This window comes from Notechis scutatus, chromosome 1 (genome assembly GCF_049901735.1).
Source record: "Notechis scutatus isolate UNSWTSFEM ecotype Mainland chromosome 1, rNotScu1.2, whole genome shotgun sequence".
Lineage (NCBI taxonomy): Eukaryota > Metazoa > Chordata > Lepidosauria > Squamata > Elapidae > Notechis > Notechis scutatus.
This window is the reverse complement of record NC_142009.1, coordinates 54,984,371-55,002,885: the sequence shown is the minus strand read 5'-3', so window position 1 is coordinate 55,002,885 and position 18,515 is coordinate 54,984,371. Positions and strand designations below refer to the sequence as shown.

At 40.9% G+C, this 18,515-nt stretch overlaps 1 protein-coding gene across 1 annotated transcript in view; it reads right to left on the bottom strand.

Annotated features, from left to right (window-relative positions):
• Window positions 1-217: 217 nt before the first annotated feature.
• Window positions 218-18,515, bottom strand: part of CNIH3 (cornichon family AMPA receptor auxiliary protein 3) — a 79,332-nt gene continuing 61,034 nt past the window's right edge. Inside the window, exons 4-6 of the mRNA XM_026680324.2 lie at window positions 6,158-6,270; window positions 4,955-5,098; window positions 218-3,089 (exon numbers count right to left, since the gene is read on the bottom strand). Coding sequence (XP_026536109.2) covers window positions 3,062-3,089; window positions 4,955-5,098; window positions 6,158-6,270 — 285 coding nt within the window. The 3' untranslated portion in view covers window positions 218-3,061. The remainder of the gene's footprint in view (window positions 3,090-4,954; window positions 5,099-6,157; window positions 6,271-18,515) is intronic.

The following is an 18,515-nucleotide window of genomic DNA, read 5'->3' as shown; positions in this document are numbered from 1 at the left end:
GATGGAACACCATATGGTTATATGCATTAATTATTCATTAATTGTGTCCAATTATCAATAGAAGGTCCTTCAAAGTTTGTTCAGCAAACACATGGTAGATCTGACCATAAGGCATAAGCATTCACATGCAAAGAAATGCACATTCAAAACAGCTTTCTCTCTCTCCTCTGTTTAAGCACAAAGATAGGAAGGAGAAGATGCCTCAATCAGACAATCATACTTGGATCTCAGTTTATTTGTGCCCATTCATGACAATGTCCCCCCATTCTTAAAACAAGACCAATATAATAAAGGGAAGACATTTTGCAAATATGATTAACATATTGGACTATTTGGGCACACAAGACTGTCTAGGCTGAAGTTTACACAACACAATACAGTAAGACACCTTTTAACTGAGTATTTTACTTTTAAACAAAACACAAAAGATTCCAACTGCATTTAACAAAATTATTATAGATAGCTCAAACCTTACAAAAATGCAAAGATTTATTTAAATAAATCTTTAAATAGAATTATACAGATTCCAACTTTGAATTTCAACAGTGCTACTGACAAGCATTTGACAATATAACAATATTGTCATCGTTATAGTCTGCTAAAAATATTTACTGTTTTAATTTATTTACCAAATACCCATTAACTTTATGTACCTCACTGAACATATGCACTGAAAGCATGAAGTATAATATTATCCATTTCTAGAAAGATTAATTTATAGCATATTATATAAATATTCCAAATCCATAGTTGAGTAATACTTTTATAGCATACAAGGAAGATAATACAACGTAAGCTATTCAGCCTCTAGAATTTTTCATCAGAAAAAAATGCAGGATAGGAATAAAAAATGAACTCAAAAAATTTGGCAAAAAACGCAGTAAATGGGCAGTCCCAAGATTAACTTAGTAGGTTGAATGTAGAGTCACTATTGGGTGGCATTATCAGAGAATCTGTTGACAAAACGATCCCATGTCTAGTAGGTGATGAGACTAGGACTCCTGCTGAAGTCAATGGTATTTGTTCTCAAGAAAATGTGCCCAGGGGTATCATTTTAGACAACAATCCAATACTCATATACCTGAGAATATGAGCCAATGAATATGGAGCTAATTTCTAAGTTGGCATGCTTTATGTCTTTTCACAGGTGACTTTGAAAACATAAAACATACATGCTTACTAAGAATTTAGAATTTATTGTTTTATCAAACAAGTTAAAATACATAGTTAGATAGACACTGCAAGCCCAGGTGTAAAATGTGAGCTGAATAAATGTGTTCACTTTCCATCTTTAAACTGGTCCTTTCCAGACAAGAACCTTGTGCAGTCAAGGTTCAGTTTGTTCAAATTGAGCTGTTTTATAATGGTATTGTGTTTTATACAAACAATAATGGTATATAGTATCATATAATGGCATAGTGTTTTACACAGGCATGTAATTGTAATATATGTTTTCTTATATTTCTTTCCATAATTTCTTTCTACATTTGTTTGTAATTTAACCAAATTGTATTTTAGTTTTTGTTTTTTCTTGTAGTTACTATTGTGTTTGAGCTGCTCATGGTTTTGTTGCATACATTTGGCAGGTATATAGATGTTTTAAATGAATAAAAATAAATAAATAAATATTTTTAAAAACATACATGTTACACTACCAGTTTCTCCTTCTTTCCAGGAAGTCATTTGTATTGTATTTTTTTCACTTTGCAGTTGACACTGATGGGAAAAAAGAGGGGCTGAAGGAATAAGGTGTTCAACTCTATTCAACATAAAATAAATTTTTATCAATTAATGCAAATGTGCCACACCTGCTGAGATTTTAGGCTACTATAATATTTATCTTTTCTCTCTTCAAAAATCATAAGTTATGGCAGTTCTTTGTATAGGGAATACACTTAGTTGTAGGAATTCAGAAGAAAATTTCACTGGTTTTATCCCCAACAAATATGTTTGGGAATGTAGCGTTAAATATGTCAGCACAAATGTTTACTGTCTTTGTGAGCATATTTCATAACAACACAAAATGAACCACACAAAATGAACCACACAAAATGAAAAACTATCAGCATTTTGTTTTTCAACATCTACCATGATGTAGTTCTACTGGATACATAAGGAAGAAGGAAGGAAGGAAGGAAGGAAGGAAGGAAGGAAGGAAGGAAGGAAGGAAGGAAGGAAGGAAGGAAGGCTGTTGATTTTAATTCAACTGAAACAATTACACTGATATGACAGAGCTCCAGACAAAAGTAAATTTTAATGTATACTGCAGGGTGTAGACCATTGTTGAGGCATTCATTACATTACTAGGACATGTTTTTCCTCCAGTAAGAGGAATGCAATGTTATAGAATGCTTGATATAACATAACAGTATTATTATATATAACATAATATTATTTTATTGCACTACCTATCCTAATTCAGCATAGTTGGAATGTTAGCATTTACCATGAAGAATAACTGAATGCAGTTTGAATGTGTTTTGGCCCTGTGGTCTCCCAAGATATGCTTTCTTCAGTCACTGAAATCACAAAAAGCCAAATGTTTCCCAACTTTTCTCCAGCATATGATTGAATGTGGAATATTGTACACATCTATTATCTGCATCTACTTGACCACAGGTCCAGAGGATAGTTGCCTTGCTTTCAAGTCCCCCTGGGGGAAAAGGGTACAGAAACAATCTTGTTTGTGACAGAATCTGCACTCTGAAGATAAATTATTATAACAAAAGTCATACTCCATCACATGCAGATGAAACTCTCCACTTCACACATTATAAATATCTAGTTTGTTTTATCCAGGAAAATAAAAAAAATGCAAGTTTTAGAACAAAGGGAGGAAAGATGAAAATGAGCTTGCTCAGCCATCCATCACTTGATTTCCCCCACCCACCCCGCTTGTGCTGTCACCTGTTATTCTTATAGGGCTTTATCTCTCACTCTTTTATATCCTGTATGGTTCCTGGATTTAAAGCTTCCATTTCTTTGCTGTGTTTTAGGCATCATTGCAGGCAGGATCTTTATACGGTCATCTTTGTTTTCAGTCTTTTACATAATCTTTAAATTAGGAAGTCACTAAAGCGTAGATCATGCTGAACATAAACAGAAAAAAAGAAGAATATGAAAAGATTCCCTGAAAAATGCATATCCTTTATATTTTTATAAAATATTTTATATTATGAAGTTCTTTACTTGGGCAATATGCTACCATTGTATTTCTACAGGCTATATTTAAATTGCAACGGACTCAACACTGCTAACAAGAAATATGCAATACATTTTTCTTTACAATTTCCATTTTCTTCACAATTCTGACACTAAGTCACTGCATTCCTTATGCAATAGCTCTGAAAGATGATCACTGGAATTTTTGTCATCTCTGGAATTTTTCTCTCTCCGAGATAAACTTAAAATTTATATTTAAATATTGTTTCTTTATTTGATTGTCTTTTTTTCCTCTGGGACAAAAGCAAAAATAATTAGTGAGCTTTTTAAAGAACTGCAATGCAATTTTTTGAAATATAATTAATTATACTGTAGAGTCCATTAAAAATGCCCTTAATTATAAAACACTGCTTTGTAGAACAGTCCCAAATGAAATTCACTCAGTGCTATAGCAGTAGTTAAATGAGATAGGACTATTTCTACATATGGTGATTTGTTTTTATATTGTATGGTGCATTTACTTCTTCCATGGAGCTCAGGACTACATCCATAAATTCATAAGATCATATCCCATTGTGAAATTGTCCACATTCACTTAATTCCAACAAGATTCTTGTATTTGTAATATCCATTCATCTAGAACATGAGAGATAACTGATCTAGATTTTGAAAGAAAAGGGTAAACAAAATCTGTTTCTGACTGTAACACACGTAGCTTTTTTAAATTGCCTTTTTTGAATGATGTACAAATGTGGTTTATATAAGAAGGAAACAAAAAGATCAGAAAACATCCTCCCCAGCAACCAATATCCAGATAAACAAAGATTAATATCAGACAAATAATCAAGACAAGAACAGCGCCCTAATCAAAAAACTACCAAGAAGAAAGCCAACACTACTAGGGCAAGCTATTACATATAAAGAGGGAGCAAACCCCATACTCACTAGCAAAGAAATTAAATTAATGATGGCTGGTTACTTAATGTATACAAAGTATTTATTGTACGACTGCCATAAGTTATATTGTTGTTTTATCCACAATCTGGAATCAGGCTCTTGAAAAACAGCCCATATGTAAATATAAAGCATTATAAAATTTAATATTGGCATATATACCAAATAATGCTCTTACTGTGAGATTGCACATCACTTACATAGAGCAGCAATAATGGATAGCCTTAGAAGTAAAAGTGCCTTCTTAGAAATACAGTGCTAGTTTTTATAGTGCATTTTACGGAGTCTATTTTATCTGCTGAGGAGGTAAAAATGGGCTTTATTTGGAGCAGTCTGTTGCTTCACATACAGACATTCACAAAATTGTTTGTGAACAAATATTGATGCCTGGTGCTAGGCAGCTCTCATATCTGTAACTAGAAAAATAAAACTATCACTCTGATATACGACATTATAAAGTTAATATAAAAACAGCATTCCCAAATCCTGCTGTTAAAAAGCCATCCATAAAACTAATAGATTTTTTCCAAGTCCCATATTTGTAAATTAATAATTACTTTTATTTATGGAAAAAAGATTTAAATATATGATATAAATTATGATCTTTTGAGTGATCCAGTTTTCTTAAGGGAAAGGCAAATTATGCTGAGGAATATTCAAAAACATGTAATCATTGTATTTGATTGTTATCAACCTAATGATTAATATTTGGATAATGTTGTTAACAACCTGATGGTCCTTGAGCTAGTAGAAACTATTCCCCCTAGGAACCTTCATAGGATAGCAGTGCAGCACATAGAGAGGAAAGAAACATTTCTAAATGTTAGCAATTGCTTACCAGTACAAATAGTAGAAGAATGAGAGGAGATAGAAAGCTAGTTTACACCAGGCTTCCCTTTGACAATAACGCAAGGTATCTGCATTCATCACTGCAGGTGGATCATAGGCTAGCTCTGTGCTATCTGCTGGACAATGGAAATACCTGAAAGAGAACACAAGAAAATATTCAAGATTCTCACTAAAATTATATCAAGCCACAAGAAGGTCTTTAATCATGTGTTCTGTTCCCAAAGTACTTCATTGTCCTCTCGCTATTTCATTCTTGTCACAACGTCATAGACCTCCATGCAATTAGGCTAAAGCACAGGCAAGAATCTTTTCTATTGAGAAAATTCTCTTCTCACAAGTTTCTAAGTCCAAGGGAGAGTCTATACCACAAGAGTAGGCTCTATCCTATAGAAAATTAACTCCCTATGAGAAAGCCTGTGGAGGCACAATGAGTGATAAGAATAAGGTATCTTGTATGAGTGTGCCTTTTTCTTTCTCTTCATACATGAGTGAAGGAACACTACAGTAGAATTATGAAGTTGCCTTATAATTATTTTATTTGTGCATTGTGACTCAGTGATATAAACAAGTCCATGCAGTTTTCTTGGAAACATTTTTGAAAGCAGTTTGCCATTGCATAATTCCAATGGCTGAAAAAAGATTACCTCAAAGCCACCTAGCTAACTTCCATGTCTAAGATAAGACTAGAACCTAATTTTCTCCATACTGAGTCCAGTACCTTAATAACTAAACCAAACTGGCTCTTTTGTTTTATGATATGTTAAACAAATTATCTTTCTGGTCCACTGCAGTCTATGTTGTAGGAGAGCCAGACAGTTTATGCTGTAAGACAGCCAGACATTTTTTTAGCCATTCCTGGTATTTTTAACATATAAGTATAACATGGACTTTGTCACCAAGTCATGAGACCTCACCCTATTCTATGCATCACTCACTACCATCAGAAGACAATGCTTTACATGCTGGATGTACCCATGCCCTTGATATCCCCATGTCAGCTAGCAAAATTAACACATACTGTACAATCTTACACTTCACAGCAGATACAGTTTTCACATCATCATCTCCATATAAAGAAAGATATTTATTTATTACATTTCTGCCTGTCTGGTAGCTACTCATAATACAAGACCAGGGAGCTAGAGATGACAAATTTTTGAACTCAAAGGAATCAAAATAGAGTTAGATTTACCTCCAAAAATGATAGAAAAGCAGAGGAATATTCAAGCCCAGAGTTAACCATTCTTGAGCACACAGAAACATTATGCAGAAAAGGCTATGGATGGAATATTCTGGCAACACTAACTAAAAAGAAAGGAAACAAAGAAAGGATTATAAGGTTAAAGATAAATTACATAAATAATTCACCTTGCCAGATCAGTCATAATTCATAGTTGATTACATCAGTTTGTCTACATATATTTGAAGAGTCATTATATAGTATTGTGATTCTGAGCAACATAAATCCTGAATGCAAGCCACATCTATCCTGCTCTCTATAGGGCATCCTCAACTTACAACCATTCATTCAGCAATTGTCCAAAGTTATGACAGTGCTGAATGAATGATGGTTACAATTGGCCATCCCGGTACTCCCATTGGCAACTGGCTCACGCTTATGGCCAGTTGCAGCACCCTGCAATCATGATTGCCATTTGCAACCTTCTATGCCAGCTTCCCCTAAACTCAATGGGAAGTTGCTAGGAAAAGATGCAAGACACTTGGGAAAGTCACTTCCATTCATACACCCAAGCTCCTCTATGCTTACACCAGCTACTTGCACACCCCTGTTTATCCTCCCCAAACCTCACCATGCCTACCCACCACTTGTACACCCCAACACACCCTTCCTGAGCCTCACTGTGCCTCCCTTACACTCTCAGACATTCTCCCTCAGTTTTGCCATGCCTCCCCCTCTTCATGTTACTCCTTCCCCCTCCAGGCAACAGCCATCCTAAGCCTAGCTGCACTCACCCTGCACCACTCCAGCCACTCACCCTGCACTCCACAGGTTTTCCTCCACCTAGCAGCCATCATTTACTTGAATGCTAGCCTGCTTTTGGGCCACCCCTGGTTTGCTACTTCCTGTCCTCACCTAGCAACCACTGCAATTCAGTTAATGACAGAAATTGAGACTGAAATGAAAAGTGATGTAATTGTACATAATGACCACATTGATTAGTAATGGAAATTTTGGTCCCAACTGCCATTGTAACTATCTGTATTTAAGCCTGTATTAAGCTTACCTGTATTTCAGGACTACCTGTACATAAACCAGATATTTTCTGCACTATTTAGAAAAACATTAAAAATGCTTAATTTTTGCCTCTGTTTTGTGTGGGAATATAAGTAAGAAACTTACAATGTGTGATGAAAAAAATGACATGACTATCTGGAGGATGATCAATATTAACTCTTTCTTAGTAAAAATTAATCCTTTTTGAGTTTTTAAAAATGAGAACCAGAACTCATAAAGTTGATTATATCTGCAATGGGAGATTCCAGTGAATTTGTTAAATACATCAGTTATATATCTGGCCTACCCACAGAACAGATAAAAGATGAGGAGTTAGTATCAAAACCTGAAGAATTTTAAATAGATTTACAGCTTACTTTTGGCAACAGATGAGCAACAGTGAAGAGAAAATCGGTTGCAAGCATGATAAGCTGTATAGTATACTGCTAGAGAAGCATAGCATCACCAAGTTAAAAGGGACTATTTAGACCAGGGGTCCCCAACCACCGGTCCGTGGACCGGTACCGGTCCGCGGAACAAGTCCTACCGGGCCGCTGGTTGCTGGGCTCCGCCATCTTTTTTTGATGAAAAAGTGCTTCCGGTGAGCTTTTCCGGGTAGAAAGCTCACCAGAAGCACTTTTTCATCAAAAAAAGATGGCGGCGCCCAGCTGATGCCGGTACCGGGCCGCAGCGCCCAGCTGATGCCGGTACCGGGCCGTGGCATAAAAAAGGTTGGGGATCACTGATTTAGACCACTGAGCCACCTCCTATTCACAACAAGAACTCAAATTTATGCATCACTGTACAGGCTCTGCCTCACCGCATCCAGTAATAGGGAGCTAAGGGTGTCCTGTAACTCTCTACTCACATACGTCGCTTTTTGATGATCAGCCAACTGTCCAACCGCAGCAGAGAAAGCATTCTGTTGAAGCCACAAGATGAAAGTCTTTTGAGACAGAAATTTCCACCACGTGTTTACCCCTCCATTTTTCCATTAAGAAAGATAGAGCAAGGAATGCCTTTGGGAACCAACAATTTGAGTTTGGTACCCTTTCCTGAAGACATTCTTAGCCCGGTTTGTTTAGAGAGAGACAGCTGTTGTCTGGTTCTGATTGCTGGCATGAATCTCAATTTTGTCTCCTAACTTATCCCATGATTCTGAAGCCCTCTCTTCTCTCTCAGTGACTGATTTTGCACCTACTAGGCACTGCCTGCAGGTCCAGCCTGATCCCGTATCTTGTTCATTTGAAATATGCTTCTATAGCTTGCTCTATCTGCAGCATTTGTTTATGTTTGGGACAGAAGTGTTTACTGTGAAGAAAATCGGGTCATCTGCCAAACACAACCCAGTAGTGATGCCTACATAAACAGTGTGTGACTTCACTTGGCCCACCTGGCAGCACAGCATGTAGCAAGCTTTGCGATCTCTCAACAGGTGGCCTGCCAGCAGTATGTTCTGTGAAGCAGACACAAATAGAAGATTGTTTTTAATCCTAAAAGTTGAACCTTTTTAATTCTAGGGAACCTACCAAAGTCTCAGCTCTGGCTTAAATATAATATTTTATGACATATCTATAAATTAGGTATACCCTTGAAAACAAGTAGCAAATAAGGAAAACATATGTGTATTTCATAGACACATGACCTATGATAGTAAAAATATTTTTGGCCTTAAATCAAATGGCTTTCATGCCAATCTTAAGAAGTCTACTGAAAAATTTATGAAAAGTTCCTGGTGTTCTTTTTTTACTGCTGGTTAATTTCATTTATCAGATGCCTAAATTTTCTACAGGCCGTATAAAGATGACAAAGAGGGAGAAATGATGTGGCGTTAACAGAAAAGCAAGCAAATCCAAGCACTAATTGTTATAAATATATATAAAGGCTTACAAGCCTTTTTATTAGCTGCTGAAGCTCACTTAGGGAAACCAGATAGGGCATTGGTACTTACCTGATACGCCCATTCTCTGTGAGCTGTGAAGAGCATCCAGAAGTGGGAGGTGCTTCAGTCTCTTCTGGAAAGGCTGGGCTTAAAACTCCAGGACGCTCCTCCTCTTCCACGGGACACCTCCTCTGCATCCCCCAGTTTTGCGAAGACTGAGTGCCAAAGTCCGGGACTCATCACCTAATCTAGATCCCTGACTAGAACGGAACCCCACCAGACGGAAAGAAATGGGTGGGGCTGGATGCTCTTCACAGCTCACAGAGAATGGGTGTATCAGGTAAGTACCAACGCCCTTTCTCCCATGAGCTGTTCAGAGCATCCAGAAGTGGGACATACCAAAGCTTGGCCTGTCCTTAGGGAGGGACTCCATCTGGATCGAAATCCACTCCTAAACTCTGTGGACCTTCTGCAGGACTCTTCTGCCAAATGAAGCGTCCACTGAGGCATAGACATCAATTTTATAATTTTTGACAAAGGGAGATGGTGAAGCCCAAGCTGCCGCTCTGCAAATTTTGTCTATGGAAGCCTGTGTGGCCCATGCTGCTGATGTTGCCGCACTCCTTGTTGAGTGGGCTGTAATGCCCTTAGGAACTGAGATGGACTGGCATTCGTAACTTTTGGCTATGGTGGCTCTCAACCATCTACCGATGGTCATGAGCGACACCTTTTGTCCTAAAGTGGATGGATTGAAGGATAGGAATAGAGCCTCAGATTTTCGAAATGCCACCGTGTGGTGCTTAAGGCCCTTCGAACATCAAGTCGATGCCATTGATGCTCCAGTCTATGAGATGGTTTCGGACAAAAATTTGGAAGGACCAACTCCTGCGCTCTGTGGAAGGTTGAATTTACTTTAGGAGTGAACGATGGATCCAAACGGAGAATCACTCTGTCTGCATGAAACACGCACAGGTCCTTTCACATTGACAATGCCGCCAATTTGGAAATTCTTCTAGCAGATGTGATTGCAATTAGGAAGGCCACCTTATATGTCAGGAATTTAAGACTAGTGGTTCTTAAAGGCTTGAACGGACCAGTTGTAAGTGCAGTTAACACCTTGTTGAGATCCCAGGTGGGATAGCGGTGAATTACAGGAGGTCGTAAGTTTGCAGCACCCTTGAGAAAGCTGCGGACATGTGGATGGTGTGCTATGGAATGGAGGTCACCCCAGGTTATCACCGAGGCTAAAGCCGCCACCTGTCTACGTAAAGTATTTGGAGATAGGCCCTTGGTCAACCCCTCCTGTAAAAAATCCAATAATTGTCCTATTGATGGAGCAGTTGGGTCGATCTTAGACCCCTGGCACCAGCAACAAAAGGCTGACCACGTGGCCTCGTATATACGATTTGTTGAGGCCCATCTGGATGCTTGAATAGTGGCAATAGCATCCTCTGAAATTTGTTGGGCCCTTAAACGGCTCCGCTCAACCTCCATATGGCTAGACTGAGCCATTGTGGGTTCGGGTGAAGTATCGGCCCTTGGGAGAGGGAAACCTTTGACAGTGGAATTTTCCAAGGTTGTTCTGTCGATAGGTTCTGTAAATCTGCGAACCACGTTCGCCTGGGCCAATAAGGGGCAACCAATATCAATTCCGCTCGTTCCTCCAGTAACTTCTGGATCAACATGGGTATTACCGGCAGTGGAGGAAATGCATATAGAAGTCCGGGAGGCCATGGACATCGCAGGGCATTGACGGCCTCCTCCCCCTGAGTCGGGTATCTTGACATATACCGGGGCAATTGGGCGTTGAGAGGAGAGGCAAATAGATCAATCACCAGTTGCCCAAACCTCCGCACTGCTTCCTGGAAGACAGACGGGTGTATGCGCCACTCTGCCTGGTCTATCGTGGCCCTGCTGAGCCAGTCTGCTTGTGTGTTTAAGGCCCCTGCTATGTGTTCTGTCTTGAGCGAAAACAGATTGACCTCGCCCCATTTGAACAATTTGGCTGTCTCCTGCATCAGAAGTTTGGAATGAGTACCCCCCTGTCTGTTTACGTGGGCCTTGGTTGTGATATTGTCTGTCAAAACCAGAATGTGGCGTGATTGGAAAAGGGGTAGAAAACTACGTAAGGCCAGGTGAACTGCTCGCAGTTCCAACAGGTTGATGCTTTGTGATTGTTCGGAAATAGTCCAAATTCCCTGTGCAGTGTGGGATTGGAAGTGAGTTCCCCATCCTACCAGGCTGGCATCGGTTGTGATCGTTGTCCTGTGAGGTTCCTTGAAAAGACACCCCTTGTTTATTGTTTTTTCCGACCACCAGCGGAGCGATCGGAGAACGTTGTGCGGTACCTTTATCCGGACGTTGGAAGTGGCTCTTCCGGATTGCTGGAAAGGTAGCAGGAACCATTGCAGCTCTCTAGAATGGAATCGAGCCGAAGGCACAATGGAAATACAAGAAATCAGTTTCCCTAACAGTTGTGACAGCAATGCCAGGGAAACCCTCTTTAAGGCTCTGATCTCTTTGGTCAAAGACTGAATAGTTTAACCTGTCCTAAGAGAGAAAGACCTTGCCCTCCACGGTATCTATCACTGCCCCTAAATGAACTAACCTAGTTGAGGGGATCAAATGGCTTTTATCCCAATTTATGGAAAAGCCATGACCCTGAAGGGTCTCCAGAGTAATCTTGGTATCCAATTTTGCTTGATGTCTGGAAGATGACAAAATTAAAATATCATCCAGATAACATTGTAAGTGAACAGATTTGATCCTGAGTGAGGCAGCAAAGCCGCGAGGACCTTGGTAAAAGTCCTAGGGGCCAAAGCCAGACCGAATGGCAGGGTGATATATTCATAGTGCCGATCACAATAGCAAAATCTAAGATATCTGTAGTGAGCAGGTCTGATTGGTATATGTAGATAAGCCTCTGTGAGATAGAGGTCATGACATTGTTCTCTTTGATGCTAAGCAGAATGGACTGGAGAGTAGTCATTTTGAATTTTCGATAAACCAATGATTTGTTCAGACGTTTGAGGTCCAGAATTGCCCTCCAGCCCCCCAAACTCTTTGGGACCATGAACAATAGAGAGCCTTGACCCCGCTGTTCAGATGAGACCTCTCTAATGGCCCGAATATGCAGAAGATGATTGATAGCCTCCTGCATCAATGCCCTCTTAATGGGGTCTGTGGACCTAGGGCTCCTAATGAAAAAGTTCGGAGGGTGGGAGGATTGAAACTCCAGCGCCAAGTCAAACCTAATAGTGTCCTTGACCCACGCATCAGAGGTGGAGCTGTCCCATTGATCGGCAAACAATTTTAGCCGCCCTCCAAATGGGAACTGCTGTGAAGGGCTCACCTGGGGCGACGAAAAAATCGGCCTCTAGTGCCTCTGGGGTTTCTACTATTTTGGCCTCCCCGCTGACCTCTATCAGAAGATTCAGGCCTATCCTGTCTAAAACTGGGCCTGTAGCCTGATGTTCTCTGAGATCTGGGAACGTAGGGGCCCTGATAGTAGGACCGAAAGAACCCCTTTGAAACGACTGGGGCGTTCTGTTTTCAGACCTACAAAAAAGAGGGGGAAGCACTTTTTTCTTGTTTTTATTCTCTATAAGGAGGGGCTCCAAGACACTGCCAAATAATTTATCCTCCAATATTGGGGCTGATGCCAACTTGCATTTATGCTTGCTTTCCGCCTGCCAATGTCTGAGCCATAGCAGTCTCCGTGCTGATACGTGAGATGCTATGGCCCTAGACGAGAATTTGACCACATTAAATGTGGCATCGGCGGAGAACTCTGCGGCTGCCATAATTTTAGCTATGCTCTGGTGGGCTCTGACATTTGATGCCAGCAATATATCCCTCAAGTGGGAGAGCCATCGGAGGGAGGAACGTGTAAAAAAGGATGCAGCTGTAGCTGCCCTAATGGCCCAGGCGTCAGAAACGTGTGCCCTACAGAGTGCTAACTCTGCTCTCTTGTCTTCCGGTTTCAGGGCTTCCTGGGCTCATTAGGAAAGGTGGAAGAAGAAGCCGGTACCACAATGGGCTCATCCACCTCCGGTGTTTTGAGAAAATTTGCAAACTCTGGTGCCAAATTAAAATATCGCTTATCGTACCCTGTTGGGGCTGGGTATGATGCTGCTGATGCCCATTGATTTTGTACTAATTCAGCAAACATACGAGGGACAGGGATAGTTTCCGTCTCATTAGCCGGTTGTGAGAATATTAGGTCCTTGGATTCGTCCTGAGACTCTGTTGGCAATGGATGAGGGTCTGATGTGCCTAATTTAGTGGTGTTCTTTGCCTTGAACAGTAAAGATTTAAAGAGGTGTGGGCGAAAAAGGCCAGAAAAAGTAGGTTGGTCCGGAATGAGGCCTTCGTCATCCAACATTCCCCGTTCTAGCGGGTCAGTCTCTGACAGCCCCAAGTCCATCTGATGGATCGACCCCCCCCTCCATGGAAACCTCCTGGTCCTCAAAGTCCACCTCCTACTGAAGGCCCTGGGCTGGTATGTTAGGAATATTGGGGAATACCTGAGATTGATGTCGGGTATGCGCAAAGGATCGAGTGAACAGGGATCCCGCATCCGAAGCGGTGGAGAAGTGTCTGGTCCGGATGGATTGCTGAACTCCAGCTGCAATGCCCCTTTGAATCGCCATCTCCATCCATTGCCTCATTTCGATGGGAATAGTCTCAGGTAATCCCTCCTCCTGTCTTAGGCCGGCGGCCATAGGGGTGAAGGTTGCCTCAGGAATTGGCCGGCCAGTGCTCAATGGAGGAGATGTGCCTATGGGGGGTTGTCCAGAAACAGCCTGTCTGGGCTGGGTAGATAAGTCGAAGGGCCCCATCAATGGGTTTGGGTTCTGATCAGATTGTTGTGTCATAGCCATCTTGTCTGCCTCCCTGGCTCATTTCTGCAATTGTCTTTCCAATGCTAGGTGCTGTCTATGGGCACCCTTATCTGCCGCCTTAGAGGCCTTTTTGGGGCCCACTGGCTTGTCTCGGGACTTACTTGGCTTGGAGCGGAAAGCGTTGTCACGTTCCATTGTGTATGATGGATTGTCTTGCCTCTGAATGTAAATTTAATTTTTAATTTTTTTAAAAAATTAATATGATTATTATTAATATTGTGGTTGATATTTGTACTTTGGGGAGATGCCTTCCCCTGCAGTTGAAAATAGAACGCTCCTCCAGGAGAGTAAGACTCTGTGTGTGTGTGTGTGTGTGTGTGTGTGTGTGTGTGTGTGTGTGTGTATATATATATATATATATATATATATATATATATATATATATATATATATATTTGTTTTCTTAAGTTTTCGTGGTACTTACATGTATGGTGTGGCTTGGTTGGGTATTTTCCACGTCATTGTAGTTCTTTTAAAGTTGTAGCAGCGTTTCAGCAGAATCTCATCTGCCATCATCAGGCTTCTGTATTGTGTCCGTCTGTGGGTCAGACTTTTACAGTGGTTTCAGATTTAAATTTGGGGCAGCCTATTGCTGTGCCAGAATGGTTTTTCTTCATCCTGATTGGTTGGGAGTCTTGGTCTGTGTTTATTGGTCTCGGAGTTTGCTGTGTTCTGCTTGATGGGTGTCTCTGATATCTTCTGTCTGTTTTTGGCTCTTTTTGTATCTTGATTGGCTGGCAGCATTGTGTTACTTTAATGGAGGCCTTTAGTGCAGCTTGGCCGGGTAAATGGACGGCTATCATTAGTTAGGAGCTGGGTTTCATCTGGGTGCCTGGTTGGGGTGTGTTTGAGCTGGAGGTATCAGGGGATCTGTTTGTGCCCAGGTGTTTGCCTGGCTTGTGGTGTGGAGATTTTGTGGAGATTCCACACCACAAGCCAGGCAAACACCTGGGCACAAACAGATCCCCTGATACCTCCAGCTCAACACACCCCAACCAGGCACCCAGATGAACCCAGCTTCCTAACCTAATGATAGCGTCCATTTACCCAAGCCAAGCTGCACTAAAGGCCTCCATTAAAGTAACACAATGCTGCCAGCCAATCAAGATACAAAAGAGCCAAAAACAGACAGAAGATATCAGAGACACCCATCAAGCAGAACACAGCAAACCGAGACCAATAAACACAGACCAAGACTCCCAACCAATCAGGATGAAGAAAAAACCATTCTGGCACAGCAATAGGCTGCCCCAAATTTAAATCTGAAACCACTGTAAAGTCTGACCCACAGACGGACACAATACAGAAGCCTGATGATGGCAGATGAGATTCTGCTGAAACGTTGCTACAACTTTAAAAGAACTACAATGAGGGAAAATACCCAACAAGCCAACACCATATATATATATATATATATATATGTCATATGTCATATGTCATATGTCATATGTCATATGTCTATATCTGTAGGTATAACAGTTTAAATGGTGAACAGTATCTAAGGGTCCCCAGCAAGGGAAACCAGCTATTACAGGCTCTGATGTGACTCCTTGTCTGTCAGAAACAAACGTCCCGCAATTTAAATGGCACTCACAGTTTCCGTCTGAGTAAATGATCCAAAGGCAAATGCAAAGAAATGCCTGTTTAATGACTAGCTGGTTAGTGCAACGTTAGCCAGAGGGATAGCCAAATCCAGGGAAAGCATAATGGAAAGTTACTGCCTCGGTCCCCAGCAATGGAAACCAGCGAGGAATGGAGGCTGTGGTCATTAGGCGTGAAATTGAGGCAGCCGTTGAAAAGGGCGGGAAGCGGAATCACCAGTGCTAAGCCTGAGCCGTCTAACGAGCCGCTGCTGCTGCTGCTGCTCTAACTTGCGATTTAAATGCTGCTGTCAGGAGAAACAGCAAGGCAAGAAAAGCCGTGGCTGCAAGTGCTCCGTTCCAATCGCAGAGCAAATGATCAGAAGGTTAGATAAGGCAGTTTCCTGTGGTGGTAGCCTCAAGCTGCCTGCGGAGTGGCAGGCTCCCCTATTTACAAGGAAAACTGTTTTTTATTATTATTATTATTATTATTATTATTATTATTATTATTATTATTATTATTATTATTATTATTATTATTATTATTATTATTATTTGAATTAATTGAGGGGAAAGCCTGAAAAAACTGACTTAAATGGTGAAGAGTTTTAAAGAGCAAACCTGAATGAGAGAAAAGCCGTTCCAGTCTGGGAGTGCACAACCTCTTACCACGAAGGCTGAGCTAAAACTGGGGGACGCTAAGGAGGTGTCCTGTGGAGGAGGAGGAGCGTCCTGGAGTTTTAAGCCCAGCCTTTCCAGAAGAGACTGAAGCACCTCCCACTTCTGGATGCTCTGAACATGGGAGAAAGCAAGTGATCTTGCTTGCATCTGCTGGCATGAGAACCAGAGGTGGCATTCAGCAGGCTCTGACCAGTTCTGGAGAACTAGTAGCAGAAATATTGAGTAGCTCGGAGAACCGGCAAATACCTCCTCTGACTGGAGATTTTACAGTATCCTTCTCCTGCCACGCCCAACAAGCCACGCCCACAGAACCAGTAGTAAAAAATTTGAATCCCACCACTGATGAGAACGATTTGGCAGTTTCATTTTTCCTCCATCAAGAATCAGTCTTCAGAGCCAATTCAAGTGATCTTTAATTCAGTCTGGTGATTTTTAGATATACTGGGTTATTTTACTCATTACATTTAGATTTTACTTTTTCCCCAATTCTCAAAGCTCCTGAACACTTTCTAATTTTATCCTTCGAAAAATCAGGAAGAGATAACGGCTGTGAACACACATTATGCAGTCAGAAACATACACCGCTGAACAGCCACAAACTAGGCCTACTTTGGTTATAGTTCCACAATCTTACCAATATATCATATTGAGTACAATTCCCATAGTCCAGAGATGCTCCAGCTTAGACTGCAATTTGTTGCAAAGCTATATTTTTATTTCTTGCCTTTTCTTTCTGATATTTTCAACCACAATGAAAACTGAAAATTCAAAAGTTTTCCATGTCTCTTATAAATCTTTGGTAAACCTAGTGAAAGCATTACTTGTTCAGTCTGTAAACCTGAAGGCAAAGTTTATAAACTATGGATTGTATCAGTGGTGGGATTCAATTTTTTTTTACTACTGGTTCTATGGGTGTGGGTTGGTGGGCGTGGCAGGGGAAGAATACTGCAAAATCTCCATTCCCACCCCACTCTTGGGGGAAGGTTACTGAAAAATCTCATCCCCTCCCCACCCCACTAACCTGATTTCCAACTCTGTTCTCCTGTGCAGGGCAACAAAAGAAGACCCAGCCAATCAGCTGGGACTTGGGAGGCAGAGAATAAATGTGGGTGGGGCCAGTCAGAGGTAGTATTTGCCGGTTCTCCAAACTACTCAAAATTTCCACTACCGGTTCTCCAGAACTAGTCAGAACCTGCTGAATACCACCTCTAGATTGTATAATTCCAGGACTGTTCCCCAAAAATGTTCCCTAAAAAGCATTAATAAAAATTACGCTCCAGCATTAATCTCATCCTGTATACTGTAAATGGCTTGTATGGATTGTTACCATGCAGTCCTAAGGCTTTCATATCTGGGCTGCAAAAACTAGGTTCTCTCTGACTCTTTGCTGTCACTGTACAATTCTCTGGATTTTTGCAATATGGTACCCGTAATTACAAAAATTCAGTGTACAGTTTCCTTTTAAACTGATACAAATGGTGGTCCTTAGAATGTGTGTGTGTGTGCAGGTCTTGGCATGTTTGGGTCTTTTCCCATGTAAGATTGACAGTGTCCTGACGACGTTTTGACAAGGTCCCACTCGCCATCTTCAGGCTGGTGCTTTTGGCTTCGTGCTTGTGCGAGCAAAGTGCAATCTGAGCTGCCGTCTCTCTATAAATACTGGTGGGGAGGTTGGCTGTGTTGTCATTTCTTGATTGGTTGATGGAGTTGATGTTTGCAGATTGGCTGGCTTTTTCGTAAGAACATGTGTGGCTGAGGTATTGGCTGTGTGTCTATCAGCCTCCTGTGTTGTAACAACCTGGGTAATGGGCTGTGTGATGACCTTCTGAGTTCTATAGTTTTGACATCCTGGGTCTTTTGCTGTAATCTCCTGGGTTTAACACTGTTCAAAACCTCAGGATGTTACAACACAGCCAACGACCCAGGAGATTACAGCACAGACGAACACAATACAGAAGCCTGATGATGGCAGATGAGATTCTGCTGAAACGTTGCTACAACTTTAAAAGCACAACTATAATGACGTGGGAAAATACCCAAACAAAGCAGCTTTTTGGTTTAGTTTTTAATTTCTTTTCATTATTAATTATATAATTTACTTACCAAGCCTTTTAAATGAGCCTGATTTTTCAAATCTTGTTTCTAGTTTTTCAACTCAGCATGCTGCAAGTAATGGTTGAAAGAATGACCAATTTCTGCTTCATGAAATAATCATATCAGGTGTTTAGTACTGAAAATCTGTTTTGATTATAATTCTGTTCTGCCAT